The 13,244-nt window shown below is 45.1% G+C and overlaps 1 protein-coding gene across 2 annotated transcripts in view; it reads left to right on the top strand.

Annotated features, from left to right (window-relative positions):
- Positions 1 to 13,244, top strand: part of lin9 (lin-9 DREAM MuvB core complex component) — a 102,677-nt gene that overhangs the window by 40,457 nt on the left and 48,976 nt on the right. For both annotated transcript variants that reach the window (XM_078542753.1, XM_078542754.1), the window contains exon 2: positions 6,684 to 6,716. In XM_078542753.1, coding sequence (XP_078398879.1) covers positions 6,684 to 6,716 — 33 coding nt within the window. The remainder of the gene's footprint in view (positions 1 to 6,683; positions 6,717 to 13,244) is intronic.

Here is a 13,244-nt window from a genome sequence, read left to right as displayed (position 1 = left end):
TTATTTTTTGAATTTAGTGCTTCATCCCTCTAACATTGGTGGTAAAGCTTCAGCTGTCTGAGCCCTAAGCTCTGCCTTTCTACCTCCCTTTTTAATTTAACTTAAAACCCACCTCTTCTGTCCTATATACCTCTCTGTGGTTCAATGTCAAATTTTGTTTGATAACACTCCTGTGAAGCACCTTGGCACATTTTACAAGTTGTTAAAAATTTGGCAGTCAGTGCTGGTTTAGGCATTGGAACCAGAAAAGGGAAGAGTACTTTGAAAATTAAATTCTTTTAGTTTTTCAGTTGTATAGAATTCATTTGTAGTTAGGATTTTGTAGTGTGCCCCTTTCAAGTTAAACAGGAGGCATTGACTACATTTGGATACTCGCCATAGGCTGCATGGAATTGAGCTTCCTTTGTGTTAGCCTGAAGCTGTCATGTTATTAAATCTGCAACGAGGAGTCCCAAAGACAGTCAATTAATGAATTGACAGCTGAACATAAAACTCTGCTTTATTTGTCTTCCCTTGCTTTCTCACTGGTCTTTTCATATGCACCCCTCTACACATGGGATGTGGGTGTCGCTGGCCAGGCCAGCATTGATTGCCCATCCCTAATTGCCCTGTTCAGAGGGCATTTAAGAGTCAACCGCATTGCTGTGGGTCTGGAGTCACGGTAGGCCAGACTAGGTAAGGAGCAGATCTCCTTCCATAAAGGACATGAGTGAACCAGATGGGTTTTTACAACAATTGGTAATGGTTTTGTGGTCATCATTAGACTTTTAATTCCAGATTTTTATTGAATTCAAATTTTACCATCTGCCATGGTGGGATTCAAACCCGGGTCCCCGGAGAATTGCCCTGGGTCTTCTGGAATACCAGCCCAGTGACAATACCACTGTGCCACCACTTCCCCCAACATGTTCTACTTCATACCACCTTAGTGGCAACCTATCATTCTGAGTGGTTTAGATTTGCTTAACAAATTAGCAAGAATTCCACGAATACTTTGAATCTCTTATACCTGTTTAAGGTGTTTAAAAGATCCTGCCAACTTCAGCCCTGCTGCAGCTTGGAGAGCCGAATGCAGTTCACAGAAATTCGCTAACATCTCGTGAGTGACCTGACGTGGAAGATCTCTGCCTTCAATCTTCCGTGAAACTCCTGGACAATCCTAAACTCCATCTGCACAAACCATCGTGGGTGCGGATAATTGATTCACAAAAGGAAAACTGAAAACTCTGCAGTGTGTGACTGTGGTCACTCAGAACAAGTCATGGAACATAACGACTCAGCGCCTGGTTCACAAGTACAATGGAAGCTTCTCAACACTACATTTGGCTACTCCTGGTGCAGTTATCTGGCTTAACCACCTGAATGTAAAATTACAGTTGTTGCTCTACATCTACATCATAAGAAAAGAGAGAGTGAGTCTACAGTATAACCATTGAGAGTATTGATACCAACCCTCAATAAGAGAGAAAAAATACTTAACTTATAGTGGAGTAGACTGTACAGTTACCTGATGAGGTGTACCAAAAGGCACTGAATAGAAATGTGTTAGTGCTGAACAGCTCTCTGAAAATGTTATTGTTTTAATTCCAATTTCCAGATAACTGGACATTCACATCAAATTTAGTGGTTGGCCGCTAAAAATTATGTTTTACAGCCAATGAAATACTTGTGAAATGTAGTCACTGTTGCAGCATAGGAAGCGCAACAACCAATTCACTCACAGTAAGCTCCCACAAATAGCAATGTGGTAGTGACCAGTTAACCTGTGTTTTAGTGATGTTGATTGAGGGAATGAATATTGGCCAGGACACCAGGGATAACTCCCCTGTTCTTCTTTGAAATAGTGCCATAGGATCCTCCCCCTAACCAGTGTATTGGATATCAGCTCTCTCCTCTCTGACATTCCCTGTAAACTGTGCGGGTGCAGTACAGAACTTGCCACACAGGAGACTAAAGGGCTGCGCACGAAAAGCGGTCCTTTTTAAAACGTGTACATATGCAGCTGCGTGGCAGTCTTACTCAGTGCAACAAACAGGCCGCGCATAGCAAAGGAAATTGGCCCCTCTTCCTCTCACATCTGTATAGTACATTGCCAGGGTGGGGGTGAGGAGACAGCAAGTTCACAATATAGCTAGCCAGAATTTTAAGAACTCCCTCTGCATAAGAGAAAATATGAAATTAGGAGCATGATGGAGGAGATGAAGATAATGGGGCATTAACAGCCCCCTTATCTAAAACAAGGAAAGGGATGCCACTAACTACTAGTAGAGGTTTAAAACCAGCTCTTCAATCAAGCTTTTAATCACCTGCCCTAATATACCTGTGACTCGATATCCCATTATACCTTTTACAATGTTAAAGACGCTTTACTTGTCTATAAACTACAGGGATTACACACACCGCATGGATAGCTGTTGCCGCCTTTGAGCTGTGGCCGCTGCCCTTCAACCTCCAGACAGAAAAATCTCCTTGGTTGTTGATTATCAGGGCTTAGGCAAAGCACCCATGAATAAATGTAACTAAGCTGCTGTTCTCTCCTGCCAAATGTGAGCCTTGTAATCCAGCCATGCTGGTAGGATCTGTGTTACAAAACACTAATAAATGTTTAGTATGAAGAAGTGAATGCTGCACAGGAGGCAGGCATACCTTTTTTTAATTGTTGACTGTTCTGCAGACACTCCATGTGATCCGTTCTGTCAGATCCACCAGCACAGGCAGCAGCTGCATCTGATGCCAGACACTATCTTTCAGATTTTGGAAATTCCTAGGAGTGCCGATATTTGCACATGCACACACAAGTTTGAGAGTTGCTGTCCTATGTTGTTTTGGTACCAATAAGTCCAGTCTTCTAAATTGTATACTCATGAAACTCTTCTCACTTCTAAAAAATAGTAAATGTCACAGATTTACTCCAAGATGGAATCCATTTTTGCTAGCTCTGAAACCGCACACCGTTGTCTTGTGGTTGCAAACTTCTGTTGCAGTTTATTCTCACTGTCGAAGAATGAGAGCAGTCATTTCACACGCACGCTGTTTTGGTTGAAATGAAATGAGAATTAGCATGGCTAAAATTGCTTCACTTTTGTTCAGTTGAAATTAGGTCAAAATTTGATTTTGAAACTAGAATTCTGGGAGGCGAGGAGGTGGCTGAGCATTAACATGGGTGAATGCGATCTTGTCAGTGAAGATCAAGAACACGATGGAAACGCCATCCCCTCCAAGTTGCACAGCTTTCCGACTTGACATGTTTCGTTGTCACTAGGCCAGGGAGGTGTGCAGGTTTGGCCCACCACCTCCAGTCTGGTATGAGCTTGCTGACAGCTGCAGAGAGTTACTATAGTTGAAATGAAATGCCAGGATTTTCTTGGTGAGATGCTGCTTTTCTATATGAACTGAATTTGTCCAAAACCGAGTGTCTTGGATTTCAGCCAACAGAGACTATTTTTTAGTGTTTTATCGAAATACAAGTATTTAGCAGAATTCCACTTCAGTAGAATGACTGACTGCAATGGGTTTTGATTCCAGTCGGTAAACAGAACTGGTCAGAAATGTATAACTTGCCATCCCAAGCAGGTGTTCGTGATATCATCGGGTCCTTGGTACACAGGTGTGAAATATTAATTGAGCCAACTCCTTGTCCAAGCTAAAATAAAAATAAAAATACCTGGAAAAACCCAGCAGGTCTGGCAGCATCTGCGGAGAGGAACACAGTTAACGTTTCGAGTCCGTATGACTCTTCAACAGAACTAAGTTTTGAGTTTTTCCAGGTATTTTTAATTTTATTTTTGTTTTGGATTTCCAGCATCCGCAGTTTTTTGCTTTTATCCTTGTCCAAGCTGTCTCACTGAGCTGTCTATTGATGCGATGAGATCTCATGGTTGGGTTGTTCCCCACTACCAGCTTTCACCCATTACTCATCTGTTCAGTCCCAGTTCATCTTTGAGCAGTGAGTTTGTGTACGTACAAATATTTCTGTTCTCTTTCAGATCATATAATTCAATTAATTTCATGTAATTATTGTCATCATAGCCATGCCTCTGGGCACTTTGAATTGGGTCGTTTTGGTCTCCTGTTTGTTGGCGACAGTGTGGTTACTATGAAATCATTTTGTTTAGTGCAGGAATTTCTGGACTTAAAGGAGAGCAGATATTGGGAGGTGAGATGTTCACCAAATTCTTTTGTACCTACTGAGGGAATTCAAAATAATCTGGGAGTATCTGGTAAAGTGAAGAATGCAGCTCATCTTGGTAATAATGGGCTCCCAGGGAAAGGTGTAAGTCTGTAGCTGCAGTAATATCAAACAGCATTAATGTTTTAAAAAGCTAAACCGTAAAGTCTCAGTGCCTGAGCACACAAGTTGATGTTCGATAGGTGAATTTTACTGTGTTAGCTGCCTTACATGGGGCTCCTTGTCCCGCATGTCCTCAATTTTAAAAATCAGCGCTCATCCAATTCTTCCTCTTGCAATCTGATTTAGTCTGTTGGCGATCATGCCTTTAGCTGCCGAGGCCCTAAACTCTGGAAGTTCCTTTTTACAACTCTCCACCTCACTATCTTTTGATTTGTTTAGGGTTGGTTACAATTGGCTGCATCAGCCAGGATGGTGTATTGGTCATGTTCCCATTCATTGTATTACTGGGGTGCACATTCCTTCTTGGCTTTGTGCTATACAGTACAGAATCGTCGGTGGAATGCCTGGCCCCAGTAGTCTGCTGATTCACCAGTGCAGACAGTATAATTCCTGGGGATAAAAACAAAAAACTACTGCGGATGCTGGAAATCCAAAACAAAAACAGAATTACCTGGAAAAACTCAGCAGGTCTGGCAGCATCAGTGGAGAAGAAAAGAGTCGACGTTTCGAGTCCTCACGACCCTTCAACAGAACTCAATATAATTCCTGGCCACAGTAACTTGCAGATTCACCGGTATGCGGCACAATGCCTGGCCCCAGTAGTCTGCCAGTTTACCGGTGTAGAAGGCGTAATGGCCCCAGTAGTCTGCTGGTTCACCGGTGCAGCAGGTATACTGGTCCTAGTAGTCTGTCGGTTCACCGGTGCAGACGGTATAATGCCAGGCACCAGCAGTCCGACGGTATAATGCTCGGCCATGCTTCTCTGGTATGTTTGGTGGAATATCTGGCCTTGATAGTCTGCTGATTCACCAGGGTGAACAGTAGAATGTGAGGTCTTGTATGGGCATGTAGGTGAGGTAGCAGTGGGTGACAATCGTCCAAGGAACTGAATCCCAGTCAGGATCTTAATGCATTCAGGAGAGGCAGAATATTAATCGGAGAGTAAAGCTGAGCAAATCGAAGTTCCCCATTGATGTTCGTGATGAGAATTTAACTTTGAAATAAACCCTTTCGTAACTGATTTATTTTTAATATAAGCTATATTGCAACTTTAGAACTTGTATTTAAATAACTCCTTTCATGACCATCAGGCATCCCAGTGCAGTGTACAGCCAGCAAAGTTCTTTTTGAACTGCAGTCAATGTTGTAATGTAGGGAATACAGCAACCAAAAGGTCCAAAGCACAGCAAGATCCCAGAAGCAGCAAAGTGATAATTACCAGATGACATGTTGCAGAGATTTGCAAGGGGATTGGAGTGCAAGAATAAAGAAGTCTTGCTACAGTTTTACAGGGTCAGAACACAATTTTGGAGTAGTGTGTGTAGTTTTAGTCTCCATATTTAAGGAAGGATATATTTGCATTGGAGGAGTACAGCGAAGGTTCACTAGATTGGTCCCTGGGATGAGGGGGTTGTCCTATGACGAGAGGCTGAGTCAACAGCCTATATTCTCTGGAGTTTAGAAGAATGATACATGATCTCATTAAAACCTACAATATTCTAAGGGCCTTGGGGTAGATAGTGAGAGATTGATTCCCCAGGCTGGGGCATCTAGAACATGGGGCACAGTCTCAGGATAAGGGGGCCGATCATTTAGGACTGAGATGAGAAATTTCTTCACTCAAAGGGTTGTGAATGTTTGGAATTCTCTACCCCAGAGGGTTGAATATATTTCGACTGGGATAGATGAGATTTTTGGTCTTCCAAAGAATCAACCGATACAAGGAGTGGCCGAGAAAGTAGAGTTGGAGCTGAAGATCAGCCATGATCGTACTGAATGGCGGAACAGGCTCAATGGGCCGTGTGGTCTACTCCTGCCCCTATTTCTTATGTTAGTGATGTTGATTGGGGGGTAAATATTGTGATGTTGATGGGGACAATTTTCTCTTTCTTCAGGCAAGTGCATTGTTATCAGCATCTGAGACCCAAAACAATGGATGGCTGGGTGACTGAAGGTAGAACAGGGAGGGGTGGGTGCAGAGGTAGGCCAGAGTCAGGCGAGCAGTGGGAATGTTCTAGAATCAGGTTTGAAGGAAATAACTAGTTCAGTTAATGGCTGTGAATGGAATGGATTAGAGGAAAATGGTTTCAAGAGTTTGAATTTGCAATAACTAAACAAATATTCATCAATTGTTTGCTTAAGTGGGATGGGCTATTGTCAAATTATTAATGGTGATTACTAAACTGATGCTGTGGCGTTCGGGCAGTATTGTGTGTCTGATTTGAATCCTGTATAAATTCAGTTCTGTCAGTGACTGGACAATGTCATTTTTAAAGTTTTAGAACTTCAGCCCATTCCCAGTGAACTAACTGTCACTGTTTTCCATTTACAGGCTCTTCAGCAAAAGCTCTTGTGAGTTTGAAAGGTAAGATATTTTTGTTATTATATTTCTATCCTCTGCTCCCCTCTCCCCACTATTTTATGTTTGTGAACATTCCCAGGCAAGAAGAGGGCACCTCTAGGTAGAACCTCAGGATCTGGGATCTCTTGCTTCCACTCTGTCTTGATGGGTTCCGACCTGGCTGATAAGTCCAATGCCTGACCTGCAGACTCTGCCTCATGTGGGGAAGGTGGTGATTGAAGGGATGGGCAGATGAGGTGTATGGAGGGTTGAGAGTTCTCTCTGCTTCATCTCTGCATGATCCTGACGATTTCCCTCGATGTGATCGGTGCCTCCCCAAATAAACCTTCTCCATTTTGGCAGGTCACAGGCCAAGGGCTCCCATGAGTTGGCGGTGATATTTGAGGACATTTGTAAACCATTTCCCCCTCCTGAGAGTCCTGCTGGTAATCTCCTGCCATGACTGAGTTCCAAGTAGAGCAGTTCCCGACGAGTGACGTGTCCTACCCCGTGGAGCTGGTTTTGAGTGATTAGCGCCTTGATACTGGGCAAATTGGCTAGAGAGAGGTTACTGCAGTTGGACCATCTTTCTTGCCACCGGATTTGGAAGATCTTGCGAAAGCACTTGGGTAGTACTTCTCCAGTGCTTTGAGGAGGTTCCTGCTGTAAATTGTGCAAGACTCTGAAACATGTAGGAGTGCAGGGATCATTGCTGCCTGATCATTGCTGCATGACCTTAGTCTATGCAGAATAAAATTTCTCTGAGCATTCCCAGGCCACAGATAAGGCAGCTACCCATTCGGTAAAGTGTGCTCTGCTCTGTTGTGTCTCTGTTTCCAACCTCAGCGGAGCGTTTATGTCTCTTTTTTACCCTGTGACTCACAGAAGTCATCCATTGGCCTGTTGAATGAGATTGCCAGTGAGGACTGAATTAGGGCTGGTTTCAGTAGGCCTAAAACCTGAGAAACTGGAGAGTGCCTGGATCCATTTCACATTGGACCTTCCTACCAATAGAGGAGATGTCTCATGCAATTAATTTTAGCTGGATTTTGGCCATTGTTTCCAAGGTGAAAGGCCAGTGTGTCACTCAGTTTCTCTTTGTCCTCCTTCTCAGGCTTTCTAAAAGACAATCTTTTCTGTTAAATGTATGGCTTTCAGTTCACTGCACAAAACAGACTGGTGTTGTCAGTCTCTGGGTCTTTTGTGAGCATTTTTTACTTCCACTCCTCCACGAGCAGCAGAATCATTCAAATAGTGACTGTTGCCTCTTGACTGAAATGAATCTGTTATCAGTGGTTAGTCTAGAGTTTTGCTGACCAACTGTGAGGAAGTTGAACCTGGAGCCACTTCAATAATAGTGGCACTGCTTTTAATTCTGATTCCAGGATCCTGTTGTTTGTGAATTTACTCATTGCCCCACCCCTAACAGATGTTTGCACTTCTAAACCCAGTTCCCTTAGCCCGGTGTCACACTCCTAGGGCCTACGAGAAACCAGCTCTCCAAGTCTGTCAGCAGGATGATGGAGACAGATTGAGCTAGCAGGGAGCTGGCTCAAGGGATGCCAAGCTCTCCGAATCTGAACATAATCGTCCCATTATGAAAACGGCAATGCGTTGATCGCCCTTAATCTAAGGCACTGCACCCCATTCTGGACACTGCATCTTAGGAAGGCCTTGGAGGAGGTCCAGTACAGACAGAATGATACCAGGGCTTCAAGTGTTAAATAGTGAGGGCAGATAAACTTGGCTTGCATTCACGAGTTTAGAAAGTTGAAAGATGATCTACTGTGTTGAAAATGAAAGAAGGATTCTAGAAAAGCTCTTTCCTCTGTGTGCTAGGTGAATTGAAGCTTACAAAGTAAACAGGAGGAGGCCATTCAGCCCCTCAAGCCTGTCTATCACTGTGAGATCAGAGCTGATGTATAACTGAACTCCACCCATGCATCTTGACTCAATATCCCTTAATACCCACGGCTAGCAAAGTTCTGTCAATCTCTGGTTTAAAATTATTAACTGAACCAGCATCCACTGTTCTGGTTGAGGAGAGTTCCACATTACTACCACCTTTTACATGCAAAATGATTTCTTAACTTTTCCTACCTGAATGATCTTGCTCAGGTTTTGAGGTTATGTCCCTTTGTTCAAAATTCCTCCCCCAGCTCAAAAACTTTTTATTTTAATTATCTACCCTGTCAATTCCTTTCAAAATCATAAAATTTGAATCAAGTCATATCTTAACCTTTTCTGTATTCCTAGGAATATAGGCCAAGTTCATGTAATCTCACCTCTTGCTCTAACCCTTGAAGTCCTGGTAAAGTTCTGCTAAATCTGCATTTCCTGCATTATAGAGTCATAGAGTTATACAGCATCGTGTCCGTGCCAGCCATCAAGCACCTATCTATCCTAATCCCATTTTCCAGCACTTGGCCCATAGCCCTGTATTTTATGGTGTTTCAAACGCTCATCTAAATACTTCTTAAATGTTGTGAGGTACATATCCTTGCTAAGGTGGTGTTTCCAGAACTATATGCATTATTCCAGATGTGGTCTAACCAGGGCTTTGTATAGCTATAGCAGAACTTCCTCCCCTCTATATTCCAGCCCTCGTGTTTAGAAAGGTTAACATTCTATTAGCCTTTTTGGTAATCGCTCTGTGGCTACTACATTTTAGTGATCTGGGTACACAAATTCCCCCAAATCTCTTTGGACCTGCACTGTTCCTAAATTTTCACAATGGATGCTTTCACATTTACCATGTGTTGAAATCCATCTGCCACAGTTTTGCCCACTCCATCAATCATTGCTCTTTTTGTAATTCAATGCTCCCGTTAACAGTACCAATCGTTGTGTCTTTGACAAACTTGGCTGTCTTGTATTATCAAAGTCATTAATTAATACAGTAAATAGTTGAGACCCCAGCACAGATCCGTGTGGGACATCACTAGTCACTTCTAATTTGAGTACACATCTGTCATTTTCTAACCAGGTCTATAGTTTGCCCTCAATTTTAGAGCTGAAGGATGGCTGAATTCCTGACCTAGAGTACCTGCCCACACAGCAGTGATTGAGCCCTTTGGCTGGCTGCTGTCCTGGGAATCAGAGGAGATGCAAGACCCTCCCTGACCACAGACATTGGGGAGAAGCTAGAAACCAAGAGCAAAACTATCATGTGCCTATACTCTGCTCATTGCAACTCAATATAACCTGCTCATTGTTCTGGCTTCTTAACCTATCTGTTATTGAGCTCCAGTGTGTAACTCCTTCTGCGCGCTTAGTCCCCCAAATGAATTACTCTGACGGTATTTGACAAGGTGTTTACTAAAACCCGCTTTCACAGCCATATTTCCTTTCTCAGTGACTGTCTCCGTCTCCGACTCACCCCACGTGGATTTCAACTGAAATTCCATCCCTCTTGTTTCGAACCCACCCAGGATTACAGGTATCTCCGGGACATAAAACGTTTCTCGGACTGCTGTTCCCGTCGCATTCTGAGATCCACACTCAGTGCCATGCGCCGCCATATGAACACACTCGACCTCTCCCTCCAGCAGCACCGCCGCACCCTTTTTCAAAGCTGCGCGTGCCCCCAGTTTCATTTTATTCTTCGTCTCATCCGACGCCTCAACAAGAAACTTTTTCTCTTTCTCTCAAGTGCTAAGGAACGCAAGCTCCAACAACTCATCGACACCAACACCCATCTGGGACCCTCCACCCCTGCTTGTCCCTCCGTCCCCACCCCATCTTCCAATCCCAGCCCCAGCCGCGTATTCACTATACCCCCTGACCTTCCCCTCTCCGATGCTGAACGTTCAGTGCTCAGCAAAGGACTTAGTTTCATACCCTTACGCCCTCATCTCAATGAATTTCGGGCTCGGCACGGTGCTGAACTCTTCTTCCGCCGTCTTCGTCTCCGTGCTCACTTCTTTGGGCAGGAGTCCTCTCCCCGTTCAACGGATCCTTTTACCCACCTCCAATATTCTCCCTCTCCCACCTGGACCCCTCCCTCTGGATTCTTACCTTCTCTTGATCTTTTCATTGAGAACTGTCGGCGTGACATTAGCCGTCTCAATTTCTCTGCTCCTCTCACCCATTCTAATCTGTCTCTCTCTGAACTTACTGCACTCCATTCTCTCAGGTCCAACCCCAACATTGTCATCAAACCCGCTGACAAGGGTGGTGCTGTTGTTGTCTGGCGCACTGACCTCTACCTCGCGGAGGCTGAGCATCAACTCGCAGACACTTCCTCCTACCTCTCCCTGGACCATGACCCCACCACAGAACATCAAGCCATTGTTTCCAGGACTGTCACTGACCTCATCTCCTCTGGAGATCTTCCTTCCACAGCTTCCAACCTGATAGTCGCCCAACCTTGGATGGCCCGCTTCTACCTCCTACCCAAAATCCACAAACAGAACTGTCCCGGCAGACCGATCGTGTCAGCCTGTTCCTGCCCCACGGAACTCATTTCTCGTTATCTTGACTCCCTTCTCTCTCCCCTTGTCCAGTCCCTTCCCACCTACATCCGTGATTCCTCTGACACCTTAACGTCACATCAACGATTTCCAGTTCCCTGGCCCCAACCGCTTCCTCTTCACCATGGATGTCCAATCCCTCTACACCTCCATCCCCCACCAGGATGGTCTGAAGGCCCTTAGATTCTTCCTTGAACAGAGGCCCGTACAATCCCCATCCACCAGTACTCTCCTCCGTCTGGCTGAACTTGTTCTCACACTGAACAATTTCTCCTTTAACTCCTCTCACTTCCTCCAAATAAAAGGTGTGGCTATGGGTACCCACATGGGCCCCAGCTATGCCTGTCTCTTTATGGGGTATGTGGAACATTCCTTGTTCCAGTCCTACTCCAGCCCCCTCCCACAACTCTTTCTCCGGTACATCGATGATTACTTCGGTGCTGCTTCATGCTCTCGTCTGGACCTGGAAAAATTTATTAATTTTGCTTCCAATCTCCACCCCTCCATCATTTTCACATGGTCCGTCTCTGACACTTCTCTTCCCTTCCTTGACCTCTCTGTCTCAATTTCTGATGATAGACTGTCCACCAATATCCATTACAAGCCTACCGACTCCCACAGCTACCTCGACTACAGCTCCTCACACCCCGCTTCCTGTAAGGACTCCATCCCATTCTCTCAGTTCCTTCGCCTCCGTCGCATCTGTTCTGATGACGCTACCTTCAAAAACAGCTCCTCTGACATGTCCTCCTTCTTCCTTAACCGAGGTTTTCCACCCACGGTCGTTGACAGGGCCCTCAACCGTGTCCGGCCCATCTCCCGCGCACCCGCCCTCACGCCTTCTCCTCCCTCCCAGAAACACGATAGGGTCCCCCTTGTCCTCACTTATCACCCCACCAGCCTCCGCATTCAAAGGATCATCCTCCGCCATTTCCGCCAACTCCAGCATGATGCCACCACCAAACACATCTTCCCTTCACCCCCCCTGGCGGCATTCCGTAGGGATCGTTCCCTCCATGACACCCTGGTCCACTCCTCCATCACCCCCTACTCCTCAACCCCCACCTATGGCACCTCCCCATGCCCACACAGAAGATGCAACACCTGCCCCTTCACTTCCTCTCTCCTCACCGTCCAAGGGCCCAAACACTCCTTTCAAGTGAAGCAGCATTTCACTTGCATTTCCCCTAACTTAGTCTACTGCATTCGTTGCTCCCAATGCGGTCTCCTCTACATTGGAGAGACCAAACGCAAACTGGGCGACTGCTTTGCAGAACACCTGCGGTCTGTCCGCAAGAAAGACCCAAACCTCCCTGTCGCTTGCCATTTAAACACTCCACCCTGCTCTCCTGCCCACATGTCTGTCCTTGGCTTGCTGCATTGTTCCAGTGAAGCCCAACGCAAACTGGAGGAACAGCACCTCATCTTCCGATTAGGCACTTTACAGCCTTCCGGGCTGAATATTGAATTCAACAACTTTAGATCTTAAACTCCCTCCCCCCATCCCCACCCCGTTTCTTCCCCCTCCCTTTTGTTTTTTTCAATAATTTATATAGATTTTTCTTTTCCCACCTATTTCCATTATTTTTAAATCTACAACTAATACCTTGTCAGTCTTTCTACCCCACCCCCACTAGAGCTGTACCTTGAGTGTCCTGCCATCCATTCTTAATTAGCACTTTTCTTAGATAATATCACCACCTTCAACACCTCTTTGATCCTTTTGTCTGTGACATCTTTTGATTATCTGCTCCTGTCACTGCTTCCTTGTCCCTACAACCACCCCACCCTCAACTTCTCTCCCCCCCGCTCCCCACCTTAAACCAGCTTATATTTCACCCCTCTCCTAACAATACTCAGTTCTGTAGAAGGGTCATGTGGACTCGAAACGTCGACTCTTTTCTTCTCCACCGATGCTGCCAGACCTGCTGAGTTTTTCCAGGTAATTCTGTTTTTACTCTGACTATAGCTCATTCTGTGGGCAGCACCAAAGAAACACGATTTAATGTATTGTAGGTGCCTAACCACAAGTTGACAATGCATGCATTTTTGGTTTGAGCGAGGATTTCCAGGCAGAAAT

This window comes from Cetorhinus maximus, chromosome 5, assembly GCF_964194155.1.
Source record: "Cetorhinus maximus chromosome 5, sCetMax3.hap1.1, whole genome shotgun sequence".
Taxonomy (NCBI): domain Eukaryota; kingdom Metazoa; phylum Chordata; class Chondrichthyes; order Lamniformes; family Cetorhinidae; genus Cetorhinus; species Cetorhinus maximus.
Note: the sequence above shows the minus strand (reverse complement) of the source record. Positions and strands in the feature narration are given on the sequence as shown.